The sequence below is a fragment of the Meleagris gallopavo genome, chromosome 7 (assembly GCF_905368555.1).
Source record: "Meleagris gallopavo chromosome 7, MGAL_WU_HG_1.1, whole genome shotgun sequence".
In the NCBI taxonomy this organism is placed as follows: domain Eukaryota; kingdom Metazoa; phylum Chordata; class Aves; order Galliformes; family Phasianidae; genus Meleagris; species Meleagris gallopavo.
The window spans coordinates 8,786,739-8,807,669 of record NC_139410.1 but is presented as its reverse complement, the minus strand read 5'-3'; the positions used below and the strand labels follow the sequence as shown (position 1 = coordinate 8,807,669).

At 39.0% G+C, this 20,931-nt stretch overlaps 1 protein-coding gene across 12 annotated transcripts in view; it reads left to right on the top strand.

Moving 5' to 3' along the window:
- The window catches only part of PCNT (pericentrin), a 95,182-nt gene that overhangs the window by 45,387 nt on the left and 28,864 nt on the right, over positions 1-20,931 (top strand). For 6 of the 12 annotated variants that reach the window (XR_002116428.2, XM_085227999.1, XM_019616815.2 and 3 more), the window contains 9 exons: positions 1,315-1,477; positions 4,195-4,338; positions 10,780-11,009; positions 11,462-11,581; positions 11,986-12,006; positions 14,486-14,713; positions 17,990-18,160; positions 19,907-19,996; positions 20,599-20,766. Coding sequence is in view for 11 of the 12 variants with exons in the window: in XM_085227999.1 (XP_085084125.1) it covers positions 1,315-1,477; positions 4,195-4,338; positions 10,780-11,009; positions 11,462-11,581; positions 11,986-12,006; positions 14,486-14,713; positions 17,990-18,160; positions 19,907-19,996; positions 20,599-20,766 (1,335 nt within the window). In the remaining variant the exon portion in view is untranslated. The remainder of the gene's footprint in view (positions 1-1,314; positions 1,478-4,194; positions 4,339-10,779; positions 11,010-11,461; positions 11,582-11,985; positions 12,007-14,485; positions 14,714-17,989; positions 18,161-19,906; positions 19,997-20,598; positions 20,767-20,931) is intronic. The other 6 variants (XM_085228001.1, XM_019616816.2, XM_019616814.2 and 3 more) reach the window with 4 other exon arrangements.

The window sequence follows — 20,931 nt, the reverse complement described above, 5'->3', positions numbered from 1 at the left end:
AATAGGACAGGCTCCAATACCAGCCCTGGGGAATACCACTTGTGATTTCACCACCACATTCTGGGTCTTTCCATCCTACTTACTTCTTTATCCAGCAAAGAGTGTGTGTGTACAAGCCATGGGCTACCAGCTTCCCCAGGAGAATACTGTGAGAGACAGAATCAAAGGCCTTGCTGAAGTGTAGGTAGACTTCATCAACAGCCTTTCCCTCATCCACCAGATGGGCCTCCTGCTCATGGGAGGAGATGGACTTGATCGAGAAGAATCTGCCTTGCATGAACCCATGCTGGACAGGCATCATTCCCCAGGTGTCTGGCACGTGTAATTGCACTCAGGATTATCTATTCCATAACTTTTCCTGGCACTGAGGTCAAGCTGACAGGCCTGTAGTTCCTCAGATCCTCTTTACAACCCCTCTTGTAGATGGGAGTCAGAATGGCAAGTCTCCAATCTTCTCAGACCCTCTGGTTGACTAGAAATGCTTATAGATGGTGGAAAGTGGCATGACAGTCACCTCTGCCAGCTCCCTCAGCATACTTAGGTGATCCCATCCAGCCCCCAGGGATTTGTGGCAGTCCAGATGGAGTAGTAGTCTCTGTTTCCACCTGAATTGTGAGGGATTTATTCTGTTCCTCATCCAGTTTTCCAGATCAGGGGCTAGAGTACTCCAAGGATAACTGGTCTGACTCTTAAAGACATGTAAAGAAGGGATTGAGAACCTCAGCATTTTCCTTATCCTCAGTGGTTATGTTCCCTGGGACATCCAGTAAAGGCTGGAGATTCTCCTTAGCCCTCCAGAGGGCCTCCCCACCAAAGGATAGTTGGCATGGAACAGTCTCCCCAGTGCAGCAGGTACAGCCCCAAGCTGCTGGAGCTCAAGAAGCACTTGGACAGTTCTCTCAGATGTAGGGTTTGGGTTTTGAGTGAGCCAGGATTTGGACTCAGTGATTCTTGCAGGTTTCTTTCAACTTGGGATGTTCTATGATTATTGAATTTAAGTGCAAGGATGCCTTAAATTGCAAGTGATTCAGGTCAGGCAACTTGGCCAACAGGAAGGTTTTTCTTTTTATGCACAGTAAAGAAGCTTCCTTTACCTAAGGATGTTTTGTGAGGAAACTACATATGAGTGCGTGCAGGGAGTCAATAAAATGTCTTGGGCAAAGAAAAGCTAATACTACCGAAAAACTTAAAAACCTGGACCTTAATTTTTGATAACACTTATCCAGAGAAGGATCTGGGTTTAAATACACGTAGTTATTTTTACAGTGCATCTGCATCCACAATCTAATTCTAGGGAAAACTGTTTATTTTTAGCTGGAAAAAACACATGAAATCCATGCACAATTTGAAGAAGAATTCACCCGCCGAAATCAGGAGACTGCTCAAGTGGTTAGTCAGCATCAAGAACTAATGGAGTGCCTCAGTGAGGAAAGTGAGGCCAAGAATCAGCTGGTACTAGAGCTTCATAAAGCAGAGGGTAAGAAAAAAATGAAAAAAAAAAATCAACTTATAATTGATCTTTCCAGGCATCTATGGTATCTTTTTGTGCTTTCTGTTGTTCTTGATTTGCCTGTCTGTAATAGTTTTTTTTGCATTTCAAATTAAGTTAAATTAAGTTACCCCTGGGTCATTTCTTGCAAATCTAGTATTTAATCTTTAATCCTCTGAATCAGAAATACATTTCCCTCAGACAGGCGTGATAGTCCTATACTTATACCATTGTCTGTGTGTGAAAAGCACCATAATTTTAAAAACAAGTTTGCCTGTCTAAACGTGGGAACCTGGATTATTGAAAAGAAAATAATCCCATTATAAATCAACCTACATGTCTGACCCCAGAAGGGTTCATCATGAACTAAAGCAATATTTGACAGCAATACAGGCATAAATAGATTCTAGAAGAAGCAGAAAGACTGAAGTTGTTGATCTCAGTGTTATCATAGACAGCATATCATCATCCTTATTCCTGTTTATGAAGGTTAAGATTGGAGGTATGCTGATTTGGTCTGTATTCTTTATGTTTTCACAATGGAATCTTTGGCTTCCATCTTCTGGGATTTAAGTCCTTCAAGTTGAGCTTCTCTCCCTAATCTTGGTATCTGCTTTCTATTCATAAAATCATAGAATGGCCTGGGTTGAAAAGGACCACAGTGATCATCAAATTTCAACCCTGCTGCTATGTTCAGGGTCACCAATCACTAGCCACATCCAGCTTGGCCTTCAATGCCCCACAACCTCCTTGGGCAACCTGTTCCAGTGCGTCACCACCTTCTGTGTGAGAAACTTCCTCCTAATATCTAACCTAAACCTCCCCTGTCAGTTTAAAACTATTCCCCCTTCTCCTATCACTATCCACCCTCCTAAACAGTCGTTCCCCCTCCTGTTTATATGCTCTTTTCAAATATTGGAAGGCCACAGTGAGGTCTCCCCAGAGCCTTCTCTTCTCCAAGCTAAACAATCCCAGTTCCCTCAACCTTTCCTCATAGGAGAGGTGCTCGGCCCTCTGATCATCTTAGTGGCTCTCCTCTGGACCTATTCCAAGAGTTCTGCATCTTTCTTGTACTGGAGGCTCCAGGCCTGGGCTCAGTACTGCAGATGGGGCCTCACAGGAGCCAAGTAGAGGGGGACAATCACCTCCCTCTCCCTGCTGGCCACCCCTTTTTTTAATGCAGTCCAGAACACAGTTGGCCTTCTGGGCTGCAAGCGCACACTGCTGGCTCATGTCCAGCTTCTTGTCCAGCAGGACTCCCAACATCCTTCTCCACAGGGCTGCTTTCAAGGGGTTCTTTGCCCAGTCTGTATAAATACCTGGGATTGCCCCAACCCGAGTGTAACACCTTGTACTTAGCCTTGTTGAACCTCATTAGGGGCCCACTACCCTAACCTGTCCAGGTCCCCTGGATGGTTTTCCTTTTCTCCAGTGTATGAGCTGCACTGCTCAGTTTGGTGTCATCTGCATGCTTGCTGACGGTGCACTCGATGTTGTCGATGTTGAAAAGCACGGGTCCCAAGACCAATCCCTGAGGAACACTGCTTGTGGCCAGCCTTCACCCTGACGCAGAACCATTGATCACAGCCCTTTGGCTGTGTCCAACCTGCCAATTCCTAATCCATCAAACAGTCCATCCTTCAAATCCACACCTCTCCAATTTAGAGAGAAGGATGTGGTGTGGGTCCATGTCAAAGGCTTTGCAGAAGTCCAGGTAGATGACATCCACCACTCTTCCCCTGTGCACTGATGCCGTCACTCCATCATAGAAGGCCACTAGATTGGTCAGGCAAGATCTGCCCTTGGTGAAGCCATGCTGGCTGTTTTGAATCACCTTTTTCTCTTGTATGCCTTAATATAGCTTCTAGGAGGATCTGCTCCAGAATTTTCCCAGGCACAGAGGTGAGGCTCACCAGGCCTTCCTTTCTCCCTTTCTTAAAAATGGGAGTAATGTTTCCCTTTTCCCAATCACTGGGATCTTCACCAGACAGCCATGATTTTTCAAATACGATAGGAGGCGGCTCGGCAACCACATTCAGAACCCTGGAATGGATATCATCTGTACCCATGGACTTGTATAAATTCAGTTTCATGAGGAGGTCTCGGCCTTGTTCCACTGTTACAGTGGGACAGAATCTGCTCCCCATACCCTCATCTGGAAGTTCAGTATCCTAGCAGACATGGGAAGCCTCAACACCAGTGAAGACTGAGACAAAGCACTTACTGAACACCTCAGCTTATTCCTCTTTAGACATATTCCTTTAGGCTTACTTGGTCTCTCCAGCATCCTTCCTTTCTATGAATAATACGTGGATTTCTTGGGCTCTGAATGTAGCACTTGCTCTTACTTCCCAGAAAAATTCCATTTTTTTTATCCTCTGAGCCCAGCAGAGGATGTGTCAGGCTATCCTATGTTCTGAGGTTATTCCAAGCTGTCAAGGCTTAACAAGCCCCATATACATTTCACTTCTTTTGAGGCAATTTGTGACATGGCAGCCTCATAAAATGTACTGGAAAACATCACTTTATTCCTTAGAATGTTTCAAAAAAGTCTAGCTACTGTGTAAGTTTAAGTAATCTTGAAATTCCTCTCTTTCTATGATTTTATTGTTTGCATTAAACTGTTTACTTGTGTTTTCAAGTGATATTTTTCCAGTAGATGTGTTTGTCTGCTGCTTTATGTACATTCTAACTTGGCACTTTAGGCATTATTGAAGGCTATGTTGCAGAAAAAGCTGCACTGGAGGAGGCCTTGAATCTAAAAGAAGAATCTGAGCGTCGTCTTGTTGTGGAGCTGGAGAATATGCGTGAACGCTTCCAGGAACTAACCCAGGAGCAAGCAATTCTTGGTAAGGAGCGGGTATGACAACAGTAGTGAGAAAAGAAAATTGCAGTGCATTGTGACTGGAGACTCTCAATGCAGTGCATCAAGACTGGAGACCAAAGGCAGCATTCTTTGGTTTGGTGGCTTAGTGACCAGCCCCGTCTAGTACGGAATTTGGCAGGGTCTTTCTGTAAAAAAAAGAAAAAAAGAAAAATAAAGCAGCTTTTTATATTTTTCCTTTCGAGAAGACAGTACTGTTATTGAATAGTACTATTTGTAGCAGAAATGCTAAGTCACAGCCTGAACCAATGATTGAGCACCTGGTGGGAAGGCAGGGCCAACCAAGGGGATCTCAAGTGCATACAGTGCAATGCAGCTGAATGACTGGAAGGGCTGGAGCTAGGATCCACCCCTTCCCGGACCTCATTTAAGGGTTGGCAGTGGAGGCAAGGGTATTTTTCTGGAGATCCCTGTATACCTGCGGCCTTCTGAAGGTAAGCAGCTTTCTTCCTTCATTTCTGTGTCCGTGACTGCTGCACTTGGGCTTGTCCTCATTTGCTGCAGCCAAAGCACCACCCCTGTTATCGCTGTGCTTTCTATCACATTTGTAGTGTTACATAGTTAGAAATGGAAAGTATCTGAGGGGGAGGGGAAAGAAGCTGTCTGGACTTGGTCCTAAGAAATTGGCTCTAGGTGGCCCTGCTCAAGACGGAGTATTGGACCAGATTTCCTTCACATATCCTTCCCAACTACAACCAATCGGTGAAAGTAACTGCAGTGAATTTACATATCAAGTCAGAAGAGAGATAAATTGCAGATTCAAGGCTTTTGGGTGCTTTCAGGGTGAAGTTAGCTTGATGATGATAGAAGAAATAACGTACTCTAGGAAGAATATTTGAGTTATTAAAACAAAAAAACATATTGGTAATATTAACAGTATAAAAGTAAGTAATAAACTTTTGCTCTTTTCTTTGGCCTTATCCTGTCAGAATATGATACACATTGTCAGTACTGGGGACTGGAAAGATTTGAGTGATCAAGCTTGTGTAGGTAGGTTTCTAAAAGAAAGAGCATACTTTGAAGAACTGAATGAGAAGCTTCCCTCGCCACGATCTCTCCAACAAAGTTATCTTTCACATTTCTGTAGAGGGTTGACTCACCAAAGAGCCAATGAGAGCCACCAGAATGCCAAATCAATGTAGTCTACGCAACCTAACTCCTCCTGTCCTTGCTCCATCACTGCCTCAACCCCACAGAGTATGTGATAGGACTTAAGCAGGCTATAGAGAACTTACATAAAGAACTGGAGTTGAATAAAGGTGAACTCTTCAACATACTGGATGAACTCTAATAAAACTCAATGAGTGGTGGTTGGTGCTATTCTGCTTTACAAATTAGGAGTATACATCTTTGCAGTGACAGCAGTGATTTAGCAACAACACAAGGAATCTTAATGCGATGTACATATAATACAGTGTAAATATTTTTTGGTTCATAGAGGAAAATTCAAATATGTTATATGAATTGCACTATGCAGGAACTCAAGACTAGATTATGTTGCTTCTTAGTCATTTAAATTATGTAGTTTGACTGCTTGTGTTTGCACAAGCAATATCGTTTTAGTACTTCTATAAATGAATTTCTGTGAATCATCTTCCAGTAGAGATTTTATCATTTGAGATCACTGCCTTTCCATTACTGCTAATGCCAAGATGAGCCATCAGATATGTTGCATAGATCTGTACTGTCTGAACCAGCTATATAACAGGTAGTTCTGCATCGCTCCTTCTTTGGTCAGGAATAAAGGCAGCAGGAAGCAAATTTTTAGGGATTTTTTTTTTTTTTTCCTGCTGTTGGTAGTAGAAGATTGTAAGCTTATCCACTTTTGAATTTGGATCCATGACCAATAGTATTCTGTTACAGAATTCTATCTGTCTTTCAGCCTTACTGTATCACTTCTCTGCAATTCTTGTCTTCCTCTCATCTTCCCTTTTTCCTCTTGCTGCTCTTCGCCTTTTTTCTGATTGAATTCCACCACTGTAGCAATCTTGTGGGTTACCATCCTTCTCTGTTCTGCCATTTGACTCTGCCCTCAACATTTCAAATATAGTGCAGTCAAAATCCTTATGTTGTACATGTGTCAATATTAAAAGTTGTCTGTCTGAGCTCTCATTCGACATCTCAATAGTAGCTTTCTATTACATAAGGAGGAAATTGATTAGTGATATCACACAGGTTGTCCTGGCTTAAAAAAAATCTACCATTCTTTGCCACAGTAAACAGAGGAGGAAGTAGGGGAAGAAGTATTCTTGGTATCCAAGAAGTATCTTGGAAAGACACAAGAACGTTAGCAGATTCAGGGGCTGTAATTGATACTGAAGGCAAGTCATGCTTTATTTATGAAGGTGATTATGGCATGAAAGGTTATATTCCGAAGGAAACACAAAGGATTATTTTCAGATACTGTTGAACACAAGTAGTTCTGGTTATCATGGAACTGTATGACAGATTACGAAGACTGTAAATCTATGCCAGCTCTTTGAGTCCAACTGGACTGAATCCTGCTTTGAGGATGTTGATAGAAACTAAAAAGGAGGTTAAGGCATTAGATATTCCATCTCAGTCTGGGAGAAACAGACAAGCGTACTAATTCTTTTATAAAATCTGTGACTAACCAAGATTGTTGCAACAAACTTACACAATTAAAATATAAAAGGATTTTTGTGGTAGCTGCAATCTAATTATAGACATGGATTAACATACAGGATAACATACAGGATGCGTCCTAATTAAGAAGTATGTTTTTGCTGAATAAAAGGTAGGCATTATCTGTAGTATGCATGAGTTTCTCATGGCAACTAGAGAAGTATAATGTAATGGATAGTTAGATCAGAAAAAAGAAAGGGAGGTCAGAATGATGAAGGCTAGTTATAGGAGCAGAAAACAAGCAGGAGATTTATAAAATTTTATCCTGACTTCTAATGCTGATGTAAAATTTGCAGATGCCAAATTCAATGGGGCATCTTTTTTTCTAAATGAAAATGTATATACCTAGCTCCTGAGATGCGGACGCTTAAATCTGATAAATCCTTAGCTGCTGTGATTTGGTTATTTTAGTCTAAATATTGTTCTCCTAACAAGTTTTTAAATTAAATTTATTCATACGTATGTGCTCATGTATTCGCTAAGTTTTGTTTCCTAAGTTTCTTTTTCCCCAGAGAATGTGAGCTAGATAAATGTTTCAGGAGAATAAGGAAGAATTATCTAGTTTAATTCCATTTAGAGCTGCAGTGCTGCTCTGGGCTGTCTTGGCAGTTACGATATCTTTATTCCTTCTAACCATTCAGTTCTCCCTCAAACTATTTTCATTCAACATATTTTTGGTAACCACCTCAGTGTCCAAAAATGAGTTGCTGTTGACTTTAGGAGAGAGAAATATGTAACTTGTCTGGTTAGAGTGTCTGGGGATTGCTGTTCTTCTGGTAGTTGCAGGCCTGGTAGTTCATTAGAACTCATACAGTTATTTCTAATGGGTTGTGAGCACTAAAATTCATCACCTTCCCCTCACCTCATCCATCTATGGTACTCTTCATCTAGTTTGGAGTTCTTTTAGTATGTAGAAAGAATAAACAAGAGTAATATTGCGTGAAGTTGTTTGGCATAGCTTTTTCCGTGGAAAATGGATCCCTTATTTTTTGTTTTGTAGTACTAATGTGAGTAGAATGGCTTTGCTAATAACAAACAGAGCGTGGCATTTGCTACTTGCTGATGATGTGGGGGGAGAAGTGTGCTGGGGCATTGCCCAAGTGAAACTGCATGATTTGAATTAGTGCTAATAAAATAACGTGTTTTTCCCATGAAAATGCAAATCTTGATGACCCGAGCTTGTTGCTTGAAACTGAAACAGAGGAATATGCATTAAAAAAAAAAACAAACAAAAACAACAAACAACAACAACAAAAAAAAAAACTATGGAAATTGTTAAGACAGACTGACTGCACTTACAGGGATTGATAGAAAGCAGTCACCAATTTTGGCAATGTTTTCACTTCCAAGCTTTCACTCGAAAGCTGTTAATTTTTTTTTCTAACTTAACTTGCATTTCTGTCTGAGGAGGTGACCATGCCTATTTATTTCAGTTTTATCTAATCAGCATTTTGTTGCTCAAAAAGAAGTAGTTCTGCTTTTGAAGTTTAAAAGAAGCCATCAGCTCATTAAGTACCACATTACTTATGATATGGGAGAAAAAATTGCTGTGCTTGTTTTCAAGAGTCAGCTCTTCACTTGTGCCCAGTCCACATGTCATTGCTGTGCGTTTGCATATATCTATATGTAGTATCTGCTTTTACCCTCTGCTGAGCATTAGGTGTTAGGGATAAGGGGGCTGCTGTTCTATTCCAATTCCCTACCTAGCAAAGCAAAGCACCTTGTAGAAGATAATATCTGTTGTGCAGATATGGCATATATTGCACAGTTGCTTAATTGAATTCAGACTGTCCTTGGGACTCTCTGGACCTTCTGTTTCAGCCTGAGATAACTTGCTCAGATGTATTTCTTGGTGACTGGAGTCTATAACAGCTTGCTGATCTCCATTCTTCCTTTGTCCAAAAGGTCTGTGGGGAAATTGCTGTAATGGAGGTTGTTCGGCTGCATGACTCTTCTACTGCATGTGTTCAGCCAGAGCTCCAATTACAGCCACAGCTCCATGAATGCTTGATTTGGAAATGCTGGATCTTAGTTCATGTGATTGTTCAACTACGATACAGTGCATTCAAAAGAGGTTGAGGGGTGTATAGCACAATGGTTGCATAGTTGCTGTTAGGCAACGCAATAGATAACTGTGAGTTTGTAAAAGCAGTTCCTAGTTGTAATGTACTTGTGGGCTATCAGTCAGAAGACAGAAATCACATAGCAGCAGTACAGCTTTTGAAGGTGTGCTGCATACGTGTATATCTCTCTCACCAGTGGTTCCTCAAAGTCCTTCATTTATTCTGTGATTTGTTAGCTGAAAAGAAAGTAAACCTAAAATGGTAGGTGTAGCCTGGAGCCAGTGTATCCGAGTGTGAGGCAGGGAAGGGCACTTAATGTATTGTCTCACATGACTTGCAAAAAGAAAATGGTTTTTTTTTTTTCTTCCAACTGGTGTGTTGTGCCCGTTGACAATGCAGATGTTCAAGAAATAACTGGTAAGCAATCTTGTCACTGAGAAGTTTTGCATTTCAGTTGGTTTTGAAAGCTACCAAGGGCACTTAGCAAATCTGGCAAGTGGTTAAAGAATCAGGTACATTTCAGTTTCTTTTATTTAATTAAGTTTTTAGTTTTACCGTGTGTATTTTGGTATCCTTTTCATGCAGAGGAAGCTGAGTTGCTACAGTGAGAGACTATGATGACTGAGAACCTACTTGTCTCATTATTGAACCTTTTAATTCCCAGGGACAAAGACTTCACAGTCTTTGTTCAATCTATTCAAGTATTCAAGTGCTTCTTATCATTACTACTGGGACAGTTTCCCCAGTTTTCTCCGAAGGGTGTTTTTTTTGTGTTTTGTTTGTTTTTTGTTTGTTTGTTTTTTGCAGAGGTTTATAATAGGAACTTAAGAAGGAATTGAGCAGAAGTCATGTGAATTGATTTGATCTTACTTGGCAATGGGAATTCTCCCATCCAGGGGTCTGGTCTAGATGATCAGTTAAGGTCCTTACTGGAATCGCAGTTGCGTTTTTCCTTTGTGGCTGACAACATTTAAGATGAAAAGTGGAGCATTTGAAAAGTGAAATAAAGAGTTCTTGCATGACTTTTCTTTAAGTATTGGATAGCTACACTTCTATTTTTGTATCCAGGTAACTTTTAACTACAGTTGCATGAAAATAGTTTTTCTCTGTATGCAGAGCCTTGGTTTGGGTCTCCAGAACAGTGCATCCAACAGGCTGACAGAGCAGTTCTGAGGCATAAATCAGTTTGTGGTAACTTAAGTGCTATTGAGCTTTGCACATTTTCATGATATTCCTTTTGCAGTCTCCATAGCACAAACATATACCTTTTTTTTTTTTTCCCAGTTTGAGAGAGTGGCTGGCTGAAATCAGTGTGTGGATCTTAAATTTATATATGAAGAACATCTGAAATGAAATTGAGTGAATTGGAAGGAGTGAGGATCCTGTGTGCATAGAAAAGAACCTCTGGGGCAGGAGGGGTGTTGAACTGGGGCTAAGGGGGGAGAGACTGAGAGAAGGAGTTTGAATGGCTCCTGGTTAGGTAAGGCAGTTTTAATAGGAATTGTTTCTAAAGATACAGTGGCAGTCAGGTGTCTAACATTTTCTTTTGAGTCTTTAAACAAAGGGAAATCGTCGTCTCCTGAGATGGCCAGTTTGGTTTTATTGCTGTCTAAAGTACCTGAATTTAGTCTTATCAACTCAGGTTCATTTTTGTACCCTATGCTGATAACATTGCTATTTTTTTTGTTCTTGTTCAGGTCTTCTCAAGGAAGTAGAACTTTTAGCAAAGGAGAAATTGGAACTTGAGTGTCAGGCAGAAAAGGACCATTCTAACTTATGCTCTCAAATGAAAGTTCTTGAGATGGAACTGGAAGAACAGCTGCGTAGTAATCAAGATCTGACTAAACAATTGATGGAGGCTGCTGAGTTAAAGCAGCAAATTGAAGTCCTTGAAAAACAGCTTAAAAACCAGCGACAATTCATGGATGTAAGCAGGCTCTATTCTCATGGCTTTTAGGTGATAAATACTATTCCTAGTTTGTGATTGCAGTGGTCCCTACAATACAGTGCATGTTGTTTTCTTCCAAAGATAAGTCTGTTGTATTATAGTCTTGAAAAAGATAAGAATTAAAAAAGGAGGATTGCAAACAAGATTGTTTTTCAGTAGTACTACATATATATGTATATATTTTCTTTTTATTAATTGCTGATGATAACTTGAATGTACATTGGAGTTAATTTTTTTTTGTCTTTCACTGTAACTTTATCTAAGTTTTTTTTTGTTACTTGTAAGTGAGCATGGCTTCTTCACAGCATAAAAAAAAAAAAGCAAAATCCAAACAATGAAACAACAAACAAATTTCTTTTACTCAATAATTTAATGAAATTAAAAGTTTCTAAAAAGTATTTTACTTATTTTACTTATTTCTGGGTTGATAGGAACAAGCTATAGAAAGAGAACATGAACGTGATGATTTTCAGCAAGAAATTAAAAAGCTGGAAGAACAGTTAAAACTTTCAGCTAAGTTACAGACTTCGGGAGAGCCCAGGGAGTATGGGGTGAGTAAAATGATGTTTAATGGCCAAAGGAGTTAAATGCCAAAAACTGTATCCTCTTTGGCTCTTAAGGGACTTCAGTGTGAGAGTACTCGCATTACTTAGAAAGAAGTGTTTTATTTGAACACATTAACTACAGTGAAGCTTCACAGTTCATGCATCTGATTTAAATTAACTGTGGAGAACACAGATATTACTCTACAAAGGACAACTGAGGAAAGGCTTCTGGGTTCCAGATTTGTTGTATTTACTACACTAGTTGTCATAAAAGATATTCTTTGTCCTTCTGGTTTGTCATATTTTAAGTTTATAAATTAGTCCTTCTGTTCATATATTCATTTATTTGATACTTGGTTTCAAAAATTAACTTTTTTTTTTTCCTTTTTTCATAAACGAACATTATACAGAACTATGACTTGATTCTACAGGTATGGAAAACAGCATGAGCATCTCTTTAACCTTTGTTTCCTCTTCTTTCAAATGCTTCTACTTAATTAGATACACTTTTGCTTTTTTCTCTTGTTCATATGTCAAGTCTGCTACAGTTTGACTCAGAGATAATGATACATGTTTTAGAATGACATGATCTTTTCAAGGGTGGGAAACTGCTTTCATTTTAATTTATCTGTAAGTACTGGGTTTTTCTGTTTGCTTTTTTTTTGATGGAGTGCTGCGTCTAGCTCTAGGTCCCCCACACAAGAAAGAAGTGGACTTATTAGAGCAGGTCCAGAGAATTGCAACAAAAATGATCAACTATCACTTATGAAGAGAGGCTGAGGGAGCTGGGCTTGTTCTGTCTGGAGAAGATTGGGGCCTTTCAGTACTTAAGAGGAGAGGGTGTGATTTAAAAAAAAAAAAAAAAAAAAAAAATTTTTTTTTTTTTTTTACACCCTCTGTGATAAGACAAGTGGGAATAGTTTTTAACTGAAAGAGGGGAGTTTTGTGTCAGACGTTAAGAAGAAAATCTTAGCGAGCAGTGAGGCCCTCGCACTGCCATCCAGGCAGCTGTGGGTGCCCCATTCCTACAGGAGTACAAGGGCAGGTTGAATGGGCCCTGGGCAGCCTGATCCTGTGGTGGGGGCAACCAGTCCATGGCAGAGGGTTGAAACTAGATGATCTTTGAGGTCCCTTTCAACCAAAGCCTTTTTGTGATTCACAGAATTCAAAGTCTGTCAGACTGTTAAGTGGCTTAGTAAAGGGGAAGTAAAGGAAAGTTTAATATTATTTGGTGTAACTATTTACAACCTCTTTCAAAAAGGAATAAAAACTTAAATGGAAAAAGGCACAAGGGAAGTGACTAAGCAAGTGAAAGTGAAGTGTACATACCTGTACAGTATGTGCATCAGGATTTAGACAGTTCCTACACAGCTATTTAACAAAGCTATAATAGCAGTAATTACTTATTGCACTGAAGCAGTTCATTTGAACTTTTAATTTCTGCGTGTAGCAATGAGAACAGATTCATGGTTATTCTCTTTGCAATTCTCTGCACTCAAGGTGTATGTGAGTGGAATTATTTTGGGAATGAAGTGCTGACAGGTACTTGGAGCTATCATATGATTGTTTGCCATGGGGGTGAAGGCTGTGAAAGTATTTTCTAACCTACAGAATTGCAGCACTAGCTTTCTAAGTGTAGTATTTGAAAATATAAAGTTCATATGTAAAGTGTTGTGGTGTCTGGGATTCTGATGACTTCTGGCAAAATCTTACTGCAGTAGAATGTATTGGACTTTTAAAAGACTTCTGTATACCTAAACACTTTTCTGTATGGCCTATTTTGTGTTTGACACTTGTTAATTTACTGATAGTACAGGGAGGGATTAAGATGGAGGTACATCTATCCAGATTCTTCTGTATAGGCACATGTATAATTAAAGGTCTATAAGCAATTGGAAATGTAACAATAATCACTTTTGATATTCTTAACTAGTCTATGATGCTCTGTTTATTCATTAAATTGTCTGTGTTCTTCTATGTTTTACTAGAGAGTGTTCTGCTTCAGTACCATCAGTACAACAAAGATATAAACTTCTATATTACTATGAAGTATGTTTATTTTATAATACAGTAATGAAACTTCTATAAATTCAGTCACTTATTGAACAAAGGTTTTGTTTTATAATGGTATTGACCAAAAAATTCTCTTTCAGTAGATCTTCCATTGCTTTCACTTCTGGGCATGCTTTCCATGTCCTTGATGACTTTATCAGATATGATATAGTCTGTCACACTCAGTTCTTTCCTGCCTGTCACCCACCAGTGCTTCTAGCTGCGCCTTCACATTAGTTATGGGGATGAATGAGTTTTCCTGAGACTCTGTGCATGATTGGATCTTACTGAGCGAAAATGCAGAGTTGTCATCCTTTATATATTTAAGCACCTCTTAGTAAAGGAGTGCTTGTTCTCTATTGACTATGGTGAATGTCTCTGAATGGGAGGCATTGATGAAGTTACATATGTATTTTTCAATTCTTGGTATTTTCCTTTAAACTGGAATTTACTGAAGTAGTGAAAATTAGTTCTGAGGTTACAGAAATACATCCAATATTATTAGTAATAATCCATATAATACTGAGAGTTTTTTTTAATCTTAATACATAAATAAAGCAAATAAGGTCCTTTTTGATGACAACTGGGCCTTCAGAGTATACTTCTACGCAACATTTGCTAGAATACTATAAATGCTAAATGAGAGTAAGCAAATTTGTATTTGTGAGCCCCTCCATTCAGAAAGCAAAATATCAGGAATTTACTTTTTCATCCTTTTTCCATCTCTGATTTATCTATTGTCTTATTACTAGTTTAGTCCATAGCAACATTCTGCCTGCTTAGCATTAAAATCCTCTTGGTTCCAACCGGAAGCTTCTTATGTTGCCTGAGTATCAGTGTAATGTGATTTCTATATAGGTAGAATCTTTACAAGGAGAAGTAAAACAGAAGGTGGATGATTACAATAAGCTGTTATTAGAAAAGGAGCAAAAACATCAAGAAATTACAGCTCGTGATAAAGAGATTGAAAAACTGTTGACACAAGTACAAGAACTGGAGCACAGCAGTACTGAAGTCTCAAAGACTGTAAACTACTTGCAACAACAACTTCAAAAAATGAAGAAAGTAGAAACTGAATTAAAACAGGTAATTTTTAAATACTTAACTAGGATAGGCATTATTCAGACATCGTCTTCATGGGAGCTGGTCAATAATTATGCTAGTGTTCTTGGCAGCTATCCTTTGCCTCAAGGAGTGAAAGACTATTGTGTTAATGGCAGCTACTACAGCCACAGCTTTAAACGAACTCTGGTTTTATGGACTTTGACTTATTATATTGACAACTGTCACATTTGCATGGATGAAAGCTCTTTTGTTTCTCTGGGAGATCCTGAGAGATGGTATTACTGAATTTAAAGATTAATGATGGGTATTCAGTAAGTAACCATGCTAAAATCATATATGCTTAATCAGTAGCTCTCTTTGCTCTGTCTCTGGAGCCAGATCAATTTGTCCTTCTCCCAAAATTGTTGTTTTATATTACTACCTCAGACTTAATCACAGCTTAAGTAATTGAATTACATTCAATTTATCAAAACTCTTGCCTTTCCTCTAAGCATCTGAGTAACCTTTCCTGCCTTATTATAAGAAATATTTTTTTCCTTCCTGCAATTTTCCTTGGTTAAGTATTGTTCATGTGTGTGTCAAGTTTGAAGATTTGAAAGTAGCATGATCTAAACTAAATTCACTTTTTTTTATTGATTATTCTCTAAATTGTTGCTTTCATGATTTATTTAAAAATAGTGAACAAAGTATTTTTATTATAACTTCAGTTACATGTGATATAGACTAGCTGGTCTCGGTTCATTAGGTACTACTATTGCAATCTCACTATTGCCAAATAGATGGTATCTGGAGAACAGTTTTAGATTTCTCTGTACAACAAAGGCATCAACAGAGTACCATCAAGATAAGGTGGTTAAAGGACTGGAGCAAATGATTTATGAGTGAAAGCTGAACAGGATATGTTTAGTCGTTAGGGTCGTATAGATCCCTGCAACCATATTATGAGGTTATAGAAAGTACAGTCAGACTTGGAGGTGCACTGTGAAAGGAGGAAGAAATACAGGGGAAATTCCAACTAAACAACAGAGGAAAATTGTCGTACTGCCCTCCAGTCTGTGCTGAAAGAGGAATTCAGAGTGGCAGTGGTTTCTCTGACTTCCAGATATCTAGAATTTGTCTGGCCAAGTACCTGACCAGAGACAAGTCTGTTCTGCTTTGAGCTAGGGTTCAGAGCAGAAAGCTCTGGAGACCTTTCCCAACCTCAGCTGTTTTGTGACTTTGTACAAACATGCAAAAGCTTTGGCTGTTAGCTTTCTGTATAGTTTGCCTTGTAGTGAATGGAGACTACAGTGTGGCTGTTGTAAGTTGCTATTGTATCTGAGCCCCTGGCACTTCGTCAAATTGGTTTTCCTTATTCGTGTGAATTAAAGCCATTCTTTTAGATCTCTGAATATCCCAGTAAATTGGTCGTTCTCTAAAAATCCTAAACAAGGCGAATTTAAACTTTTTGGAGAAATAATTTAATTTTAAACAAAGTTACACCACTGGATTTACCAAATGTAGAAATGTAGTTATTGTGATAGCTCATCACTAAGCAGTTTTGTGCATCACGTAAGTGTCAAATAAGCTCTAAGAGTGATTGTATGTCACAAGATTTTTTGGTAAAAAAAAAAAAAAAAACATCAATATGAACGGCAGCTATGGATTTTCACTGCCTCCACAATACCAACATACAAAAATATACGCACTGTAGGTAATAGAGACTAGTGCTACTGAGAAATAGGCCTGGAAAGACCAATTTCTAATATGGGACAGTATTTTTTTTATGAAGAATGTGGTGACTTAACTCACATTTATTGGAACTTTCTGTCCTGTCATCACATGCATAGAGTTAAATATTCCTTGTTCTTTCCTTGTCCAGTTCCTTTCTGTTGTTCAAGTCGTTGATATGTAACAGTGATGCTTTTTGTTAGGATTGTGCTTTGAGAGATTGGGCTGTAGTAGGTTGTAAGCTCTTCCTTTTGCTCCCTTAAGGAGCCTGCTAGCTCACGTGTTTTGGTATCAGGCAAAGAAGATGCCTTGTTAGACCCTTTATCTGTATGGCACCTAGCAGCATCTCTTATAATGATGATGGAGCACATAAAACTCTGATTTTTGTCTGGGTTGCTGCTTGCTGTTGCTGGTTCACTGTGAAGACCTTAGAACATAGCAACTGGAGAACGTGTGCAGAGCTCTGGGAATAGTATGGCACACACATAGCTCTGCTGTGTACTAAATGCAGGAACATCTGAGAGGAAGCAGCCTGGTTCTGCTGTAATCCATCTGGATTTTCATGTTGTCACTGGGGGCTTTTATTCAGCGATCAGAAGCTTTGGAATGGTGTGGATAATATCTTGCTTGTGGTTGATGTGAAAGCTAAAAGATAGGCACCAGTGTTACTCGGGTTTTGCTGTAATCTGTTTAGTCATGTCTGTCAGCAGGATTCCTAAGAGACTGGTGAATACCGTAAGTTCCACATGATGATAAGAAGTTTTTGTTTTTCCCTTCCAGGTAAACAAATATTTCTCTGGTAGGTGCTTTCCTACTCAAAAGTGTAGGTGATACCTTGCTTTATCCTGCGAGAGAGATTAAGTGAGGATGACACAGTACTGCACCCTAACTGGCTGTCTCCCTGTAGTTTCCCTTTTCCTCCTGTGTGCTTTGTGCATGGGAGAGATGTCTCCATTGATGCCAGTCCAGAATGGCTTTCTACCAAAGGGCTGCTAGCTGAAGGCTGGATGACTTCAAGAATTTCCTTCTTGAACTGACCCAGATCCTGAGAAGGATTGTGAGAGAGCCACAGAGGGAACTGAAGGAGAAGCTTTAAAAATAAAGAAGAAAAACAAAAACACGATAACTTGAGAGACCACACAATCTGACAGAAACGTAGTGCTGGTGCTTTGTATTCTGATACAATGTGATATATTTGTAGGTGGTGTTTGATCTACCCTCCACCACTTAATTTTAATTAAATCTTCACCTCTTAAGCTTAGCTTGGTAAATATGGTAACATAATTAAATTGGATATGGCTACAAGAAGAAGTTTAGAGTATTAACCATATGGGACAATGTATAACTGAAAAAGTATAGCATTATGACTGTGTGCTAAATTTTCAGAGGCTAAACTTAGATTAACAAGTGTGCTAAAAACATTCAATAGTTTTGCATTCCTATGCCTTTGTAGAACATTGGAATTAAGTATTTTTGTTCTTGCATTGGAGCTTTTCAGGCATGAAGACATATTCTGGCAGGATTATTCTGTTTGATTAGGTCTGTATATTAACTACAATCAACACTAAGATAAAAATTACTTTGCAGGATAAAGAAGCATTGCAACAGCAACAGTACAACAATTTGATTCAGATCTCGGCCTTGCAATCTAAATTGGATGAAGTGAGGCATGGAGTACCTGTGGAAGGCACTTCAGGCCAAGGGCTGAAGGAACAGTTGCAGGCAGAACAGGAATCACTTGAGAGGAAAGAAGGAGAGGTAATCTGTTCAGTTTCAGTATTGTCCTGTAGACTTTGGGTCACTCATGTAGTTCTAGAATCATTTTCTGCAATCTTGTAACTAGGAGTTTAAGCCTTGGATTAAGTTCATGAAGGTACATACACACCCACCTACTCACCCCCACATACTTATGCTGTATATTGAGGTAATATCAGGTAATATTCACCCTCAAGAATTTTGCAGAAAACGCCAGTCTGAGTGGTGCAGTTGGTATAATAGAATGAAGGGATGCCATGCAAAGGGACCTTGACAAACATGAAAGATGAGCCAATATGAACCTAATGAGATTCAACAAGGCCAAGTGCAAGGTGTTGCATTTGGGTTGGGGCAATCCGAGATACGTGTACAGATCTGCAGAAGAACTCAGAGCAACCCTGTTGAGGAAGGACTTAGGAGTACTGGTGAATGAAAAATTTAACATAAACAAGGAGTGTACAGTTTCAGCCCTAAAGGCTAACTTGGTCCTGGGCTGCTTCGAAAGAGGAGAGGCCAGCAGGGCAAGGGAGGTGATTGCTTGTCTCTACTCAGCCTTTGTGAGGCCCAACCTGGAGTTTGAAGCCCCCAGAACAAGAAGGATGTGGAGCTGTTGGAATGGGTCCAGATGAGAGCCACTAAGATGGTCAGAGGACTGGAGCACCTCTCCTGTGATAAGAGGCTGAACGAAGTGGGCTTTCTTAGGCTGGAAAAGAGAAGACTGTGGGGAGAGCTCATCCAGTTTTTAAAGGGAGATTATAAACAGGAGGGAAATAAACTTTTTACACCCACTGATAGCAATAAGACAAGAAGGAATGATTTTAAACTAAAAGAAGGGAGATTTAGATTAGATGTTATGGGGAAATTTCTCACTGAAAGAGTAGTGATGGCCTGACACAGGCTGCTCAGAGAGGCAACCTTGATCTAGTGTTTGGTCTAGCCTTTGGCAGGACTGCCTACAGCAGGGGAGTTAGACCTTGACAATCCTTGGGGTCCCTTCCAACCCAAGCCATTCTATGATTCTATTACATAATTATTTTTACGTGTGTAATATACAAATTTACAGCTCAATTTAGGATGTTCAACAACAACAAAAAAACATGGATGATCCTCCAGTTGATTGTACATCTTTGTTTTAAAAGCTGAAAGCTTCATGTCTCTCCAGAAGTCTTTCTTCAGGAGTCAGTAGTCCTTAAAGCATTGAAACTTCGCTGCATAGTAGAGCAAGAGGTGGTAAAAAACTGAGAGGAATGTGTAGCTGTTTTTTCTCCTACATGCATAAGTATTCAATGCTCAGATTTTGTTTTGATAGCTGTGTACTGGGATTAGCGCTGTGGTGTTACTTTCTGCCTCTTAATAGAAGAATAGTGTTTGTTACTGCTTGTGATAACATTAAACATCAAATGCTGATACTTAATTTTTTTATTAAGCATTTTATCTCAAATTACATCAATGGTCAAGCCTGGATTGTTCAGAACATATATTAACACATCTTTCATGAGCAGTTTTATTTTTAATTTTTTTTTTAAAAGAAAATAAAATCACCACTGTAGGAATTTGATACCCAGCTGAGGAACTGCGTTTCTTATTCTTTGTACGTCTCAGATATTTTATTAATCTCAGCTGATTAGGGAAAATTCAAACTGTCGAATCTACTGAAACAACTTTCAGTAAGTATAGCAGAGTGAAACTTTGTTTTACGCTTAAATTTCAGAAATTATTAAAACAACTATCCATTTTCTTCACTTCTAGATTGCAAGCTTGTTAGACCACCTAGAACAACATAAAGATAAATTGACCAGTAAAAATGAGGAGATATTGCAGCTGAAATTGCAGCTAGAGGTACAAAAAAATCTTAACACTTTCACCATCAACCAGCTTCAGTTAGAGAATGCGCAGTTAAAAGTAGGCTTTCTTAGCTTTAATGTTCACCAGCTAAAACTTCAGAGACGTCATTTTATAAGTATTGTGGTCTTTATCTCATATTGCGATAAACATTTTGTTTATTTCTGTTGTAACACGAATGCAGTATTCTCTTGACAAAAGATATCCTAGAACGACTCAAACACTGTAGATTCATGCTTTGCTTATGACAATATCTTCTGTATTAATTTGACTTGGAAGCTTAGCTTTTTCTCTGACCCTAATAAATTACGATCTGCATTGTTTTGTGTGCATATCTGACATCTGTGGCCATAGCAAATATTTTAAGCTGTAAAACTGGTTGATTGTCAGTCATTAGTTTTTGTTTCACCTTGAAAGTTAAGAACCAGTGTGGCAATTTAATCCAGCGATACAAACGCAAATAAACTAGTTGCCCTTGCTTTCTTAAATTAATAATACAATAAGGAGGAGAACATTTAAATACAGCCTGTAATTCCCTTCTGCCACTAGGCTGGGAGAGAAATAGGCTTTTCTAATGAGATTAATGTTTTTCTCATTAGGATCTAACAAAACTTAATGTAAAGCAAAATCAGGACTTGGATGTAAGTGATTCCTCAGCTCTGTCCTTCCCACAAGCACTACTTAAAGAAAAGAATCAAGAAATAGATCACCTGAATGAACAGCTGAGAAGACTCAAGTATGAGCTAGTGAATACCCTCGAGAATAAAGTAAGAATATTTACTAATTCATTGCTTGATTATGCTTGAGGAGATCATAGAATCATAGTATCATTTGAGTTGGGAGGGATCCTTGAAAGTCATCTGCATTTCCCTGCAATGAACAATGTTGTCATATTGCAAACGAAGCCTCTTGGTAATTCTCTTAAGAAAGTA